Genomic DNA, 16,233 nt, shown 5'->3' with positions numbered 1-16,233 from the left:
TAGGTTGTGCCAATGTTATCCCTGATAGCAATGTCAGGTGAATTGTTGGATTTACTCATTATTTAGGCCATACCTTAACATACATGACATACCTATGAAGGCATGTGCTTAGTTAGAAGACTTGGTGTCGCTGTTTTGAAAGTTCAACTAGATTCAATGACGACTGTTAAGAATGTAACTACTAATAATATTAATAGTGTTAAAGAGTGAAGTCTTGTGAAGAAGATCACATAGTTATTGAATATGAATTGAAATGTTCGAATTATTTACATATTTGAGGAAAAAAAATAAATGTCCAGATTTATTAAACTAATATGGAATCTACACCTACTTAAGATATTCAGTCCATACATGTTTTCCTTGGGCTTTGGCCCCATTGTATAAATTTTTTTCTTACAATAATTATTAACTAGTAAAAAAACCCGTGCATACGCACGGGTTCTGTTCGGTTACGCGAATTTGGATACATCATTTATTTTAAATAAAAATGTTACAAAAAAAAAAAGAATTTAGATAAATAATTGATTATTTCATATATATAAAAATATTTAGATCAATAATAAATTTTTCCCGTATACCATTTTTGGATTAAAAATATTTAATCATAAATATCATTTCTCGTATATAAAAATATTTAAATCAATAATAGATTTTTTTCCCGTATACAAACTTCATTTTTGTTTAGGAATCATTTACAAAAATATTTGGATCAATAGTAAATTTCGTATATAAAAATATTTAAATCAATAGTAAATTTTTTCCCGTATATCATTTTTAAATAAAAAATATTTGGGTCATAAATACCATTTTTCGTAAATAATAAATTTTTTTCCGTATACAAATATTATTATTGTTTAGGTATCATTTACAAAAATATTTGGATCAATATTAAATTTTCATATATTAAAATATTTAGATCAATAATATATTTTTTCCCGTATACCATTTTTTGATCAAAAATATTTGATCATAAATATAATTTCTCGTATATAAAAATATTTAGGTCAATAATAGATTTTTTCCGTATACAGACTTCATTTTTGTTTAGGTATCATTTACAAAAATATTTGATTCAATAGTAAATTTCGTATATAAAAATATTTACATCAATAGTAGATTTTTTTCTCATATACCATTTTTGAATAAATAATATTTGGATCATAAATGATATTTTTCGTAAATAATAATACAAATATTATTTTTATTTGGGTATCATTTACAAAAATATTTGGATTAATATTAAATTTTCGAATAAAAAATATTTAGATCAATTATAGATTTTTTACCGTATACCATTTTCGGATCAAAAATATTTGATCATAAATACTATTTCTCGTATATAAAAATATTTAGATCAATAATAGATTTTTTTTTCCGTATACAGACCTTATTTTTGTTTAGGTATCATTTACAAAAATATTTGGATCAATAGTAAATTTTGTGTAAGAGATTTGATAAGTTTTATAAAATATAAGAGTTGTATTATTTTAATAATAAAATTAAGAACTTTATGGTACTAAGACCAAAAAACCACAATTTTAATCTGGTGGCAAAAAATAAAATAGGGGTATCTTGGACTTTTCCACAACCATAACTTTTCTTAAATTATAGATAGATTGATAGATTTTTTTTTGGAAGATAGAAGTGAGAAAGTGATGAAAGAGAAAAAAAAATAGAGAATAGAGAGAGATTTGATAAGTTTGATAAGATATAAGAGTTGTATTATTTTAATAATAAACTTAAGAACTTTATGGTACAAAGACAAAAAAACCACAATTTTAATGTGGTGGCAAAAAATCAAATAAGGGTATTTTGGACTTTTCCACAACCATTAATTTTCTTATATTATAGATAGATTACATTGGTTCTAATATTTTTTATTTTTTCTTCAACAAGAGAAAGCGCAGCAGCATATCCGCTTGTTCTTGCAGTTACAGCCAGCCTTATTACCATTACATCACCAATCAACAAAAAACCCTAATCAGTAAATTGTTCCTTCGGCGACACCGATTGAGGAATATAAATCGTCACTCGCTCTTTCCTCGATCCACAAATTGTGCCAGCAAACCCTAAATTCTCAATTCGCTCTTTCTTCAATCCACTATGGTCAGTTTTATCCCACTTCTTCAATTGCTACACTTTCGGATTTACTCACTCATCACTCTATTAGAGTTTCTCTGTTTTCACTATGGTTCATTAGTTTAGCTTGTAATTTCATGTTTAGGTTTAATTTTATGTGAGGATATTGGGAAAAAGATGGATAATTTACTGTGTTTTGTTGTTATTTGTGTTGTGATTGGCAATAGTCAAATCGAGGTGGAAGGGATCGGGATCGGTCTAGGAGGGACTATCCTTCAAGATATGAAGACAATAAGGGGAATGGTGGTTCGGGGCGCGGTGGTAGCAGCAGTAATAGTGGTGGTAATCCTCCTTCCAGGCACCTTTGGGTTGGGAATCTACCTCACAATATTGTAGAAGATGAACTTGCTCATCCTTTCATACGGTTTGGACCGCTGGAAAAAGTTGCGTTTCAGCCCGGGAGAAGCTATGCTTTCATCAATTTCGAAGTGGATGAAGATGCCATTGATGCCATGAGATCGCTGCAGGGTTTTCCTCTTGCTGGCAACCCGCTTAGAATCGAGTTTGCAAAGGCGGTCAGTGTTGCCCATCTTATACTGCTTGTTACTTTTTCAGCTGATTATATGTATATACCCCAGATGTTCAGCTCGGTTCAATTCAATTTATTTAATCAAGGTCATGCTATTATGTTAGATATAAATCAGCAAAACTTGCAACAACTAAATTTAGGATTACTTTACACTGGCCATTGTTTTCCATTTATGGCAATTGATAAAGTTCAGTGCATTAAATTAAGTTACTCCACAACTTGCACATTACATTAAGCGTCTGTTTGGTATGGCATTTACTCCCACAATACCGCGTTCCAATGCCATATTAACGTACAAATTCAGAAGCTAACATTTCCTGCTTCGGTCCAGACGTGCGTAAATTGGCTTTCAAAAGCTTTACCAAACACCCGCAAAGTTACACTCCACAACATGCACATTACATTAAGTTACTCCACAACATGCACATTACATTTACAGTCACATAAAGCACCACAGAAAGTTTTTTTTTAAACATTTCACTCCAAGCCATGCTACACATACTTCACACTATTGGCAAATGGATTCAAGCAGCATTACTCAGCTCTTCAATTTTTTTTGCAAGTTCTGAATTGGATTTCCACATTGCAAAATCTCAGGGCAAGAGATTTTCCATGTCTTCTTCTTGGTTCTTCTTGGTATATTATCAAATTTGATGAAATTCCGCACTCAATGAGTTTGACATCATAGGTATAAAAAACTCTTAAAAAAATAGGTATAGGTATAAAAAACTCTTAGAAAACAGGTAGTATACTGCTCCTGTTAACTCAAGTCACACCTCAACCTAAACTTCAAGAGAAGGCTAGTGACTAAATTTGGAGCTTAAATATTAGAAAAACTGAAGTTAGGGATTCAATTAAACCTTTTACCATAATATCTGTATTCTCTCTTCATTGTGACCTACATATATGCTATGAAATTGATAGCTTCAGTTATGCATGTTTTTTTTCTTTCATTTCTCAGAGTAGTGCATAGTTTAAGACTGTAAAAGACAATAAAAATATTTTACCAAACAATAAAAAAACGAATTCACTAACAGGCAAGGCAAATTAAAGAGAGATTGCAACTGTAGGAAAATTAAAAAAAACTTAAATTAAACTGAAGATTCATCAGCTGTGTAGTATGAGTAAACTTAAATTAAAAGGATGTTCATCAGCTTTATAGTATCAGTAAAGTAACCCTATCTATCAGCACATTGTTCTACCAAGTAAGAATCAATGTTTCAACCAGTAGAATAAACAAAAGAAAAGACAGTTTGTTTGGCTCATGTTATCTATAATTGGTTGTATTTTTCATGCCAACAGCTTGGAATTAATAACTGGAGAACTATGAACAAATCAGGACATTTTCTAACACCAAGCATTCAATAACTCATTATATAATGTCTCACAATAAATGTTCCTCATTTCAATGGCCACCAGTCAACACCAGGATTAACTATTAAGGTGTTGTGATTCAAATCAAAAGGAAACCGAATACCTAATCTTAAAGAAATCTGCAGCTGTGCCAAAAAAACCTTCATTGCCGTATTGCAGATTCGTTTCAGCCACATGCACCAAAATGTAACCTAGATTGCTTAGTATAAAAAAACAAAAGCCTAATAATAACTTGGCGGCGTTTGTGAAATTTTTGAAATGTTATGCTTCAGATGATTGCTACTGCTTGCTTTGCTACTTACATTGCATGTGTTGGTTTATAGTATATGGGACTGGAGTTCCACCTTCAAATTTCAATTCTTGCATATATTTCCAAGTTCTTGATAGCAATGATTTATATAGTACTTAAGTTTGGTAAAATTCAAGAAAGCTAATTATAGATGTAAATTCTGTAATGCATAATTTTGCTTGATAAGCAAAATAATTCATTAGTAATACATGACAACTGAGCTTTAGCATAAAATGTTACAAAAATAAAAAATCAGAGACTTTGTTACTTAAGATTATGGAAAAAAAAAACAGGCCAAAACTAAGCAAAACAGCACATACCCACTACATGAAAACAAATTGGCAATCCGACGACAGCAAATCAATTTCAAACTAAGTTGTAACATTAACATAGATCAATTTCAAATAGTAACTTCACTCATTAAGCTTAGAAATCGAGAATCACATTTTAATGAGAAATCCTCACATTTAATCAAGAAAACTGCTTACCTGTCAATAAGCCCAAAAATTCAGCAGGATGTGGTAATATCAGTTCACTGTTCTCGTGTTTGAATCTCAGTCAACATAGCTCAATATCCAAGACGAATATAATTATGGATGTGAATTTTGATTTGCATGACCTACAACCTAACATTCATATCTATTTGGAGTATGGATTATGACATGTGATTACCCGAGCGAGTACCCGATTCTTGTTTCCCATCCCATATCTAGTCACAATTTCCCACGCCTAGACGTAAATCTTTTTGCAATGCAATGCATATAGCTGCATATGGGAATTCACTTGCATCTGTTGGGGATGAAGCTATAGACTGGATTTTCCTTATTGCTGATGTTTATTGATTTTTATATGAAGGATTTCAAAAGAGGAAAGTGAGTTATTGTTGTTGACAGAGAAATCACAACATAAATGAAGGAAAATACAGAATGGCAAACAAAAGATACCTCATAAATACCACAGACATGAAAGAGAAGCAAAAAATATAGCACTTTTCCCATAGATCTTTGATCTTTCCTTCCAAGCATAACAAATTCACTGAGGAAACTGCTCTTAAAGACAAAGTTCTGTATTCACCAAAAGACAAAGCTTAACCCAAATGAATGTTGTTAGTGTTGCATATAAATTTAAGTATCTGTTAGTCTTGGAGCTAGACAAAACATAAGCACATACTTGGTAGAGCTATGGATTTATGAGGCCTCTTAACGTGAAACAAACCGTTGACATTTGTGCTTGTTATGGAGAAATACCTGCATCACTATTATTAGGAATATGCTGTTAGGTATACCATTATTTTGTTTAGGAAGATCGACTTTAGTCAACTCTTCATATATCCTCCTTACTGATTCTGTTATAAATCTGTTATTAGATTTTTATGATCCCAATTCTTTAATACTCTGTTGTAAACTATCCTATTCAGATTGGTTAGTAACAGAATTCAGTTTAGATTCTCTCTCTCAATTCTCTCTTTGTTTTCATTTCTCATGAGTCTAGAAGTCTAGCAACTATTAAGACTTACTTTTGAAAGTAAAGAAATGTCTAGAATGTCTGCGGAAGGTTCTTCGGTAAGAATCAATAGAAATAGTGAGTCATATCTAGTTTTTGCTTATATTTTCTGTTTCTAGCCAAAGCTCAAATTCTTGCATTTAATCTACAGGGTCAACTTGCTTCTTTTTCCACTTGAAAGTGATTATGGAATATGGAATGGTTATTGTTCTTGAACCATTAGAGTTATCAATATGCACTTTTATTTTATAACGACCTGTTGATTATTGCACCAAAGAAATTATGAACTTTGGATACAGGTGGGAAAATATGTGTCATCGTCTATGCATCTATAGCAATTCTTTATCTAGAAAGAATATGTTCCTGCTTTATGAATGAGTAGAAAAGTGAATGAACTGACTAGAGTGCACTGCGGAAGAATTAGGCGTTCAAACTCCCTCATCCATAAGGGGGATGAGACACCAGAAAAGCTGATAAATTCTCAACAACTCAGCTTTTCTGAAAATAGAAATATCTAGGAAAAAAATGACTGCAGTTGTTACTAGTCAAACCTGAACTGAGATCTATAGTTCATCTTATACATAACCAAAGACAAAAAAGAATCAACCTTTAGAAAGATGAACTCACTGTGGATTTGAATCAGTAGTTAGCTTTCCTTTATTACATGAAGCAAAGCTCAAAGACTTCATTAGTGTTTGTAAATACACAATGAAACAATTACAATTTTTGAGCTACATATTTGTTGAAGCTCAATTGTTGCCAATTCACTTTAGTTTCAAGCTTGCAGCTTAATGTTAATTTGCATGGCCTTCAATTTTCATATGCATTTTCCTCTTGAATCCAATCTCATCAACAAGATGATATATCCCCACCAATTCACTTGTAGCTTGGACCATGGTATTATATCCTGATTTGGAACTTGATTGAGCAATATCAATCTTGCATCTTACTTCTCTAGCTAACTAGAGGGGATCTAGCCAGATCAGCATTTGAGAAACCCACTACTATAGTATGTATATTTTCTCCGCTGTTTCGGGTCCAAGGGGAAGGGGGTCCTAGTAATTCTGAGTCCGGCCAGGAGGTAAGTAAAGCCTGACCAAGGATTGTTTCAGCTAGGATCCAAACTAAGGTTTTCTGAATGATTTGTCCTTAAATGAAGCTCATTACTCACTCAATCCTAATCATTTGGTTAACTTATGTGAATCTTTAATTTTGTATATAAGGTCAACAATACATTAGTTTTTGTAAGAGCCTAAAGTATTGTTTTATCTATGAAGCTGATTCCACCCTTTTTGGGGTAACTTCAAGCTGTACTTGTATTTTGATGACCTTAGAATGATTCAATTAGTAACTTTCTTATTGTGTGAAATTCATTCTGTCTTTGTGTTGGATATCTATCTACTCAGGTTTTGACTGTGCAACTTTATAAACTGTTCCACTTCTATGGGTTTAGCATCTCATCCTACCATTAGAAGCAAAATTTTCTTTGTACTTGTATGTCATGCCAAAAAAGTGTTTGTTAGTCATCTGTTAGTGCTCTAAAGTGTTGGATGTTGGTTAATTGGTGTAAGCACTTCTCCATAATTGTCATATTGCGATCTAAGCGTGATTATGGATTATTATTTCTTTAAAATTACTAAAATTTGAATTCTGTAGATGTACACCAATTCACATTTAGTTTATATTGTTAATCCCAGGACAAGCCCTCGGCAGTAACACGTGATGAAGATTATTCTCGTGATGAACGCAGACCAGCGATAAGGGGGTCTCCTTTCCCCCAACGAGAGTTTAGAGGACGTCATGGTAGCCCTGAACCACATTATTCTGACAAATCCAAATTGAGTGATAAAAATCCAGAGCCCAGTGAGGTTTTGTGGATTGGGTTCCCAGCTCAGTTAAAGGTGGATGAATCAATTTTGGATAGGGCTTTTTCTCCATTTGGTGAGATTGTGAAGATTTCAACATTTCCAGGTCGTAGTTATGCGTTTGTTCGCTATAGAAATCAGACTTCAGCATGCAGAGCAATAGATGCTCTGAAGGGAAAATTATTTGGGAATCCCCGCGTACATATTTGTTTTGCCAAGAGTGAATCAGGTTCATCAAGCAGTGGGAAGAGCTCATTTAATGGCCCTCGATCCCCATCATACAAGTCAAGTGGCCGTGGTGGATCTTCTGAGAACTTTAGGCAGGATTGGAGCTTTGGTGGGGAGCAGAACATTAGTTCTCCGAATATGATAGGGAATTGGGATTCTCGAGATTCTGATTTTAACAACAGGGGTTCTTCATGGGCTGGTGGAGCTCACGCATATGAGCCAAGGAAAGTTGGAGAGAAGGGCGCTCCACTAGGAGTATCACAAGAATTCTATGAACATAAAAATAGTCCATCAAGAGAAAGACACTTTCTTCAGGGTGATTTTCCACAGAATTATCCTCAAAGAGGTCCATTTTTTGAAGATCCGCATGGCTTGTCTGAAGATGCACCTTATCTTCATGTGGCTAAAAAGCTAAAGAGTGGTTCTTCTCCTTCTGACAGAGAGCTTCCAGAGTATGCTTTTTCTGAACTAGAAAGACAAAAACATGTTTTCCCTAGACCATTACCTGATTTTCCTCATCGCGAAGCTTTTGACAAAAGCTTTGATGCTGGAAACTTCAATTATGGACAAACATTTAATCACCCACCAAGTTCGCCTCTGGTTCGCATGGATAGACATGATGGCTGGAAACCTTATGATAATTTCCAAATGGGTCCTGGTGCTCTCCAATCAAATTTTATTGAGAAAAAAAGATTTACACCTGAACCTGATAATTCATCTTCATCTGAGTGGAAATGGGAAGGAACCATTGCTAAAGGTGGGACCCCTATTTGTCGTGCCCGCTGCTTTCCTGTAGGGAAAGTCCTTGATATCGCATTGTAAGTATAACATTTTCCTTTTAAAATTCATTTTTCTTGATGAGAATGTCTTATATAAGCTTTGCAAGGTATTTTTTTAGTTGAAACAGTGCCTCATTGGTTTTAAGGTGCTTTGTAGGTAATCTATATTAGATTTCACCCACTATGTAGTATAATCTTTGTGAAATAACCATTTTTTTTTGTCTCACTTAACCACCTCAACCTTAGTTTAAGTTGAAAACGTTAGGGTTTGTTTTGGTTTGAAGACTTTTTTGTTTTAATTTTCTGCTTTTACAAATATGGCACTTTCACTCTTATTCAAGTCTTCAAAGATATATGTGTAAGTGGCAGAAATATAACATTTTATAATTTTCATCATTTCACATACAAAATGTTGAAAATAGGAAATAAAGATAACACAAAGCAATAGTTCTGTAATTGTTATTGAAAATAGAAAGTGATTTCTCAAAACTAAATACCCTCTCAACTTCAGTTAACTTCGGCAGTTTAACATTTTCTTGACATGACCCCCTTAAGTTTAATTCTTATAGGGTTAATGTGTAAACGGGAGTAACTTCGGGTAGTGAATTAAGAGATAGTTAAATTACTAGAGGATGGATTGTGTGTAAAATAAGCCGTAATTGGTATTAAAGTTAACCAAAGAGTTAAGGGTTTTAGTGACGCAAAAAGATTGACTATTAGTATTGAGTGAGCTATATGAAAAGGGGTGAAACTACAGAGGTGTCCTCATATTTTAAGCTTAGGTTATTAAGTTATCCTTATCATGTGGTCTTAGGTCATTTTAGGCGAGTCTTTTCTTCCCATGGATTGACAAATGGTAACATACTGATAGCGCTGTTGTCTCAGACTGCGTGTGTTTTTACATATTGAGTTCTGCAGGTTTAGCCTAAACTATTGGCTCTTCATGTATTGTGTTAGAATCTGAAAGACATCTAGAACTGAGTGAAAATCCCAGAAAAAAATGTGAACCGGATTTGCATTAGCTGAAAAACTGAACAGACATACTTTACAACTCAGTATAACAATATACCAAGACTACTGTAATGCATTACTTAAGAATACAATAAAGATCACAACTGATAATTGATGGGGCATAAAAGACCTGCCATTAAAGTGATTATTGTTCCTACAGAACCATAAACCAGATAGAATAAATTATTGCTACAAGAATGGCTGGTTTCAATTGGGAGTTTGAGGCTTACTACAAATAAACTCCCCAGAAGATGTGCCAATATTACTCTAAAGAAAATAGCCAAGCCAAATCCAAATTTTACTAATTTTATTTGAAGGAGAGAAACTCAAGATTTTAGAGGTGTCTTGAGCTAACAAACCCAAAAGTTTAAGCTTTTAGTGGATTACACACTAATGCTTTTTATATCATATCTCTAACATCTCCTCTCGTGCAAGAGTCCTTTAGGTAACACCTTGTGTTGTGCTGAAATTTAATATTTTTATTGGAGACTGCAAAGACAGGAGTCTAAAGATACGGTTTTAATACTGTGTCATGAACTATTCCAACACTTAAGTTGTTAGGTGAAGACACCCGGACAGTTTTTATATTATTTCTCTATCAAGAGATATGGAATAATGTATAGAAATGAATTAATTTAGTCACTGAAATATCTAACAAAAAGTTGGACTATTTAATAAACATTTAAAAAAAAAAAGAAAAAAGAAAAATTCGTTTGACCAGGCACATGTGGCTTTAGACTCTTTGTTTATACTTCATATTTATGCAAGTCTTTTACCAAAATAAACATTCATATGCAGTATCTTGTTAATGTTCAAACTAAAATATGATCAATTGATAAAAGAATTCATTAGATGATAGCAAAGAGCAGAACAAGGGGATACAAAATCCTCGTGCAGTAACCGACGAAGAGAAAATGACACATACATTGTCTAATGAATCTCTCCAATCCCTTTAGTCACAATAGAAAACACTCTTAAATAAGTCCATTTTGTGATTGCCACAAAGAAGCCAGAAGAATCAACTGTCCCATAAAATGGTGATAAGGAAGAAATTCTGATTGAAAACTCAGGCACTACTATGCAATGCATTCATTAACATCACAATCATGCAACTACAAAACAATGCCATACAAGTTTACTGACTATATTTTCCCATCAATTGTTTTATGTTGGGTTTTAATGTCAATCAATACATTTATTTCAGACCTGAATTCTTGGACTGCACTGCAAGAACTAGTCTAGACATGCTTTCGAAACATTACTATCAAGCAGTTGGTGTTTGGGTTGTTTTCTTTGTGCCAGGAAGTGATGCTGACATTGAATTCTACAATGAGTTTATGCATTATCTGGAGGAAAAGCAGCGAGCTGCTGTTTCCAAAGTGGATGACAAGACTACCTTATTTCTCGTACCTCCATCAGAGTTCTCAGAGAAAGTGTTAAAGGTACCTGGTAAATTGAGTATATCTGGTGTTATTCTTAGGTTGGAATATCCTGGTTTAAACCAAGGTTCTATGCACATTGAAAGAGAAATGAAAAACGAAAACCTCTCGTCTTATAATGAGAACATGTATCCAAATTCATCTTTTCCATCCGCATGCATGCCTACAAACCCACCATCTATTTCAGAATTGGGTAATTCTGGAATCAGAAGCAACCTTTCATTTCTTGGAAACAAATTTCCAGCAGCTCCATTAGTATCAAATTCAGCCTATTCTGAAGCTGGCATGTCTGAGTCCTATGATGGAAGAAATCATGACTATCCATCCATCCAGCCACGGCCATCGGGACCAAACTGGCCTCCTCCCAATCCGCATAATTTCAACTCTAACAGAGCTTTACCTTCAAATCCATTCAGCGGTGCTGTTGAACCTATTGCCGAGGAGCGTCACCCCATCATGAATGTAAATACAACTCAACATACCAGTGGAAATTCTGGTATTCCATTTGGTGGTAACAGCATTTCATCGCATCAGGAAATGAGAAATTTCGATCCTTCAACCCCTGTGGGATCCCTGCAACCAGAACAACTGGCACAACTAGCTGCAACTCTTCTTGAGCAGCAGAGGCATTTGGGAAGCTCTATGAGCACATCTGCAGTAAGTGATCCCAGACAGAACAGATTTAATGAGTCTGAAGCCTCATCCAGACCATCATATGCTGCAGAAAATAACCTAGCGAACTCTGAGTTCTCGACATCTCAGTTTGGTCATCACGGTCTACAGTTGCAAAAGCAACAGCAGCAACAACAACAACAACAGCAAATGATGCCAAATGCGCCACAGTTCTCACAGGCTCAAAGAGAATTACCAAGAGAAGTTAATGGAAATCAGCAGTTGGCAGATCATGGGTTGCAGGAAGACGGAGACGCAGATCCACAGAGACGTTTACAAGCAACACTAAAGCTGGCTGCTACTCTACTTCAGCAAATCCATCAAGAAAAAGGGAATTGAGAAATGCCGGGGATATCAGTAGTTGCTTTCCTGGTTTGATGTCTTGACTTGAAAAACAAGGATAAATTGTTGTCATTAAGATGTTTAGGTTTATTAATGCAGTGGTTTATAACCAATGGGATTTCTTGTAGAAATGATGTAGTTCTTTGGTTTTTCACAATCAGTTATTGTTCCATATTACGTGTGTCATTTTGCCATGTTATATACTAGTGATTGTCATTCACCATAACTGGATGCACCTGTGTCTTTTCAAAAGTTCTCTCTAGACGTAATATTTTGGGTTGGTTTGATTTTTCAATAGGTTTTCTTATGTTAATATTTTTTGTACTTAATAACAAATGACATAATTACATTTGTGTCAAGTGTCAACACTCCTTGGATGCAGCAGCATATTATATTGTATATCTTTCAACATGTGATATCACACTACTAGACCAAAATTTATTTTATGGTATTTTTGAAGAGAAAATATTACTGTCATAATTCTAAAAGTAATAATTTAAGTTGAATAAAATAGAGTATTAAAATTTTAAAGAATTGAAAATATTACTAGACCAATGTCATTTTTAGAAAATATTTCTACACGTTAACATTTTGGTACTTTTAGTTTTTTTTTTTTTACTCAAGGTCATAATACTTTTATCAAATAGATAATAACATGATTTTTTTGAAAAATCATATTTTTAAATAAAAATGTTACAGTATAGACCATCTAAAATGAATAGTGTCAACAATATAAATTCTTAGAGAAAAAGAGAGGAGAAAATAAAAATAAAAAAGGAGGACATGATTATAATAGAACATAAAATATTTAATAACGTCTTGATAATAATTTGATACCGACTTGATGTTAGAGACTAAAGATTAGTTTCTATAAATAAAACTATACAAACTCATGTGTAAATGCCATTGTCAAATTTGTTATGCCAAATTAGACTTTTACTTTTAATGTCAATGATGGTTTTTAATGGGTCCAAAGTTAATTTTTGCTTTCGATTAAAGCACTATCTTTTGGTAAAATTATGAGAGCATTTGTACTTGAATTTTGGTCTAGTATATAATGAAAAATATATGTATACGTTAAATTAGAAGAATTCGCGGTCTGGTTTTGAGTATTTTTGACGATAAAAGTCAATCGAATTACAAGAAAAAAAGTACGGTTCGTTTCGTTTCTGTAGATTTTTATTTAATCATATATACACGTATAGGAGACAACATGACTTTGGGTTTAATCATTCATACATTACCAATAACGAATAACAATGTCAATAAGTACAAATTATAATAAAATTTTAACACAAAATAATAAAAGAACTCAAATAATAAAATAACAATGTGTATTACAAAGTATAAATAACCTAAACTAAAACTAAGTTACCCCACATGAGACAACCGAGAAACACTTCAATCCTATATTAAACCTTAAAAATACAACACTTTTTCCCAAAACTACAAGAAAGCACGCCTACTACTTGAAAACTCAATCATAACAACATCAAACTCTTCCATTAAAATCTTCATATCCAATTATTCTCCATTAGAACTCCTTACCTATCCAAATTGAAGAGGTTAATATTTGAAAACAAATGAAAAGATTTAAAAGAAATGAGTAAGATTTAAAAATATATTATTTCATTTTCAAGCACATATACTAATCATATTCAATATCAAAAAGTCCCTCATTTAGGTTTAGGATCGGAGTCATTTCTAAAAATGTATCAAATACAATATCAAATATATTAACATAATATAGTTTGGTTCGATTTGCAAAATATAAACCGCAAACCAAAATTAACCGCGCACAAATTAACTAACTCAAGGATCAAACTAACTAACAAAAGAAATATTTAGACATGATTTCATAATTTTAATACATAACTATTATGATTGCGTCTGTGTTGTAAACTTTTTATATATAACTTATTGTTACTGGTGATTGGTTCCCTATAGAAACTAGAAATAGATAAATATTGGATGAAACAAAGATATAATGCGGTAGGGTGAGTTTTTGGTACGTGAAGTGGGAAGTAAACCGACAAACTTAACACTCCAATGTCCAAGTCAATGTATGAGTGATAAAGTAGTTTGAGTGTGTGAATGCATGAATACCTGAAATGGCGCGTGTGAGACTTTATATAGTGTGAACACTTAAAGTCGTCCCTATGTGATATGACACCTTAGGCAGGGCCGTATGATTATATATATGACAGTGAGAGATCATCCAAGGGCGAAAATTAGGTGTGAGTCTCATGGTCACGAGTACCCTAAGTCCTAAATGTCATGACACACATATTTTTAGACTAGGCCTCATCATGATTGGACTTTACTGTCCTTGGGCATGTGGTCGGTCCAGAACAATTGTCACCAAGGTCTATCATTGCACACAAATGGAAATACTATTTAGAATACTAGGCCGTTGTTCCCCTCGACCACGGTCCTCGTGACAGACTCCTATTTTGTAGAAGTAAAATGCTTAGAGAGTGGGAGCAGGTGACCTTGGTAATATGTGCATTAAATGCAACTCTTGCCTCTCAAACAATTTGGAGGATCGTTTTTCCATGTGGCCATAGATCCATAGGATATGATGTGACCCTGCGCTTTAGGGCACTAAAATGCAATTGAGTTCTATTGTGATGTTAAGGTGAATTTGTCCCTAGATTTTTGTTTGCTTACATTCCTTCGTTCAAGGCCGTTAATTTGTCTACCTTGTTCCTTTATATTAGGATAATTTCTCTTCTCATGTTATGTTTCACCTTTTGCGCAAACTGTCCTTTTTTTTTCTTGCCAACTCTGATCATCCTTCCCTGAATTCTAGTGACAACTTGCTATGTCTGCTTGTTTCCTTTTCAGATTTTATAACTCATTTGGTCTCTAGCATTTTAAGTGATTTTCATTGTAGCTTTAGCTCTGTATCTCCAACCTTTTTTATGTTCCATTTCTCTCCTATTGTTTACTGTGCCGCTCATGTTGTGGATCTATGTCCTTCATCTAGAGGCATATTAAAAAGTGTATACTTCACATCAAGTTGGTGCATGTTCCAACCTTTGTAAGTTGCTACGGCCATAACCTATCTCATGGTTTCAAGTATATCAAATGGTGCATAGAATTCATTAAAATCACTTCTAGGATTTTGAAGAAAACCTTTTTTTCACTAACCTTGCTTTATACTTGACAATTTCACCATTTGGTTTCAACTCCAGCTTGTAAACCCACCTTACATCTTTTTTCTTCTTGTCTGACTACTTGAACACTTCCCGTGTTTGATTATTTTTAATGGCTTTGAGCTCTTCAATCTTTGCACCTTGCCAATTTTCATCTCGTAGGGCTTGATCACGAAATCTCCCATAATCATTCAATCTATCTGATTGAATTCTAGTTCTAGTTGATATCCTCACTTCTTGAGGTTGTGTGGTGAAATTATATTCATGAGGGGACATATGTTCGAGACGATGTTGATATCACACCTATGTTTGGAGGGTACTTTACCCAAAAAAGGAAATTCACTACTTCAAATTAGTACAATTAGTCTTATAGGAACATCAAACCCATGATGTTCAATTCCTCTTCCTAATCAAAGTGACTTTCTATTTAGGACTCCCCCTAAATATGAGAACCCCTCTCACTTTCTCTCAATCACTAACTCCTAGTGATCAACTTAATCATAACATGATGATTGTTGAATTTACAACTCAACTAAGACAAACCAACAACTATGCCAAGTTACTGAAACATAATGCGATGTACAACGAAGATTCTACACTAATCCTTATGATGGAATTAGCGTAGAATACAAGAATAAAAAACTCACAAATCCTAGCACAAAGAACCCAATCCTTGTGCAAAAACTCACACCTATGAGAAATAGAGTCTCCTTATATAGAAATGTCTTCTGGGCTTTTTCTCCTTGGATATCTGAATTAATTTCGTCCAGAATAATAACTGAATTTGTGGGATTTGATTTGCTCCATAAAAGTCTCCATTAAAAAGATATGATTTGTTATATTTCAAATTCAAATTTAAATCTCCATTTAAATTTGATTTGATCTTTACATTTGTCAAAAAAACC

At 33.5% G+C, this 16,233-nt stretch overlaps 1 protein-coding gene across 1 annotated transcript; it reads left to right on the top strand.

Moving 5' to 3' along the window:
• Window positions 1–1,873: 1,873 nt before the first annotated feature.
• LOC131661720 (flowering time control protein FPA-like) lies at window positions 1,874–12,342 on the top strand. The gene is made up of 4 exons (XM_058931325.1): window positions 1,874–2,106; window positions 2,307–2,654; window positions 7,532–8,745; window positions 10,922–12,342. The coding sequence occupies exons 1-4, from the start codon at window positions 2,104–2,106 to the stop codon at window positions 12,165–12,167; spliced, it is 2,811 nt and encodes a 936-aa protein (XP_058787308.1). The 5' UTR covers window positions 1,874–2,103; the 3' UTR covers window positions 12,168–12,342.
• Window positions 12,343–16,233: the final 3,891 nt, after the last annotated feature.

This window comes from Vicia villosa, linkage group LG3, assembly GCF_029867415.1.
Source record: "Vicia villosa cultivar HV-30 ecotype Madison, WI linkage group LG3, Vvil1.0, whole genome shotgun sequence".
NCBI lineage: Eukaryota > Viridiplantae > Streptophyta > Magnoliopsida > Fabales > Fabaceae > Vicia > Vicia villosa.
This window is presented reverse-complemented; position numbering and strand designations above follow the sequence as displayed.

Excerpts from the sequence above, each read along its gene's own strand:
- LOC131661720 (XM_058931325.1), top strand. Across the intron at positions 2,655-7,531 it reads GAATCGAGTTTGCAAAGGCG|GACAAGCCCTCGGCAGTAAC; the intron begins GTCAGTGTTGCC and ends TGTTAATCCCAG. Across the intron at positions 8,746-10,921 it reads AAAGTCCTTGATATCGCATT|ACCTGAATTCTTGGACTGCA; the intron begins GTAAGTATAACA and ends CATTTATTTCAG.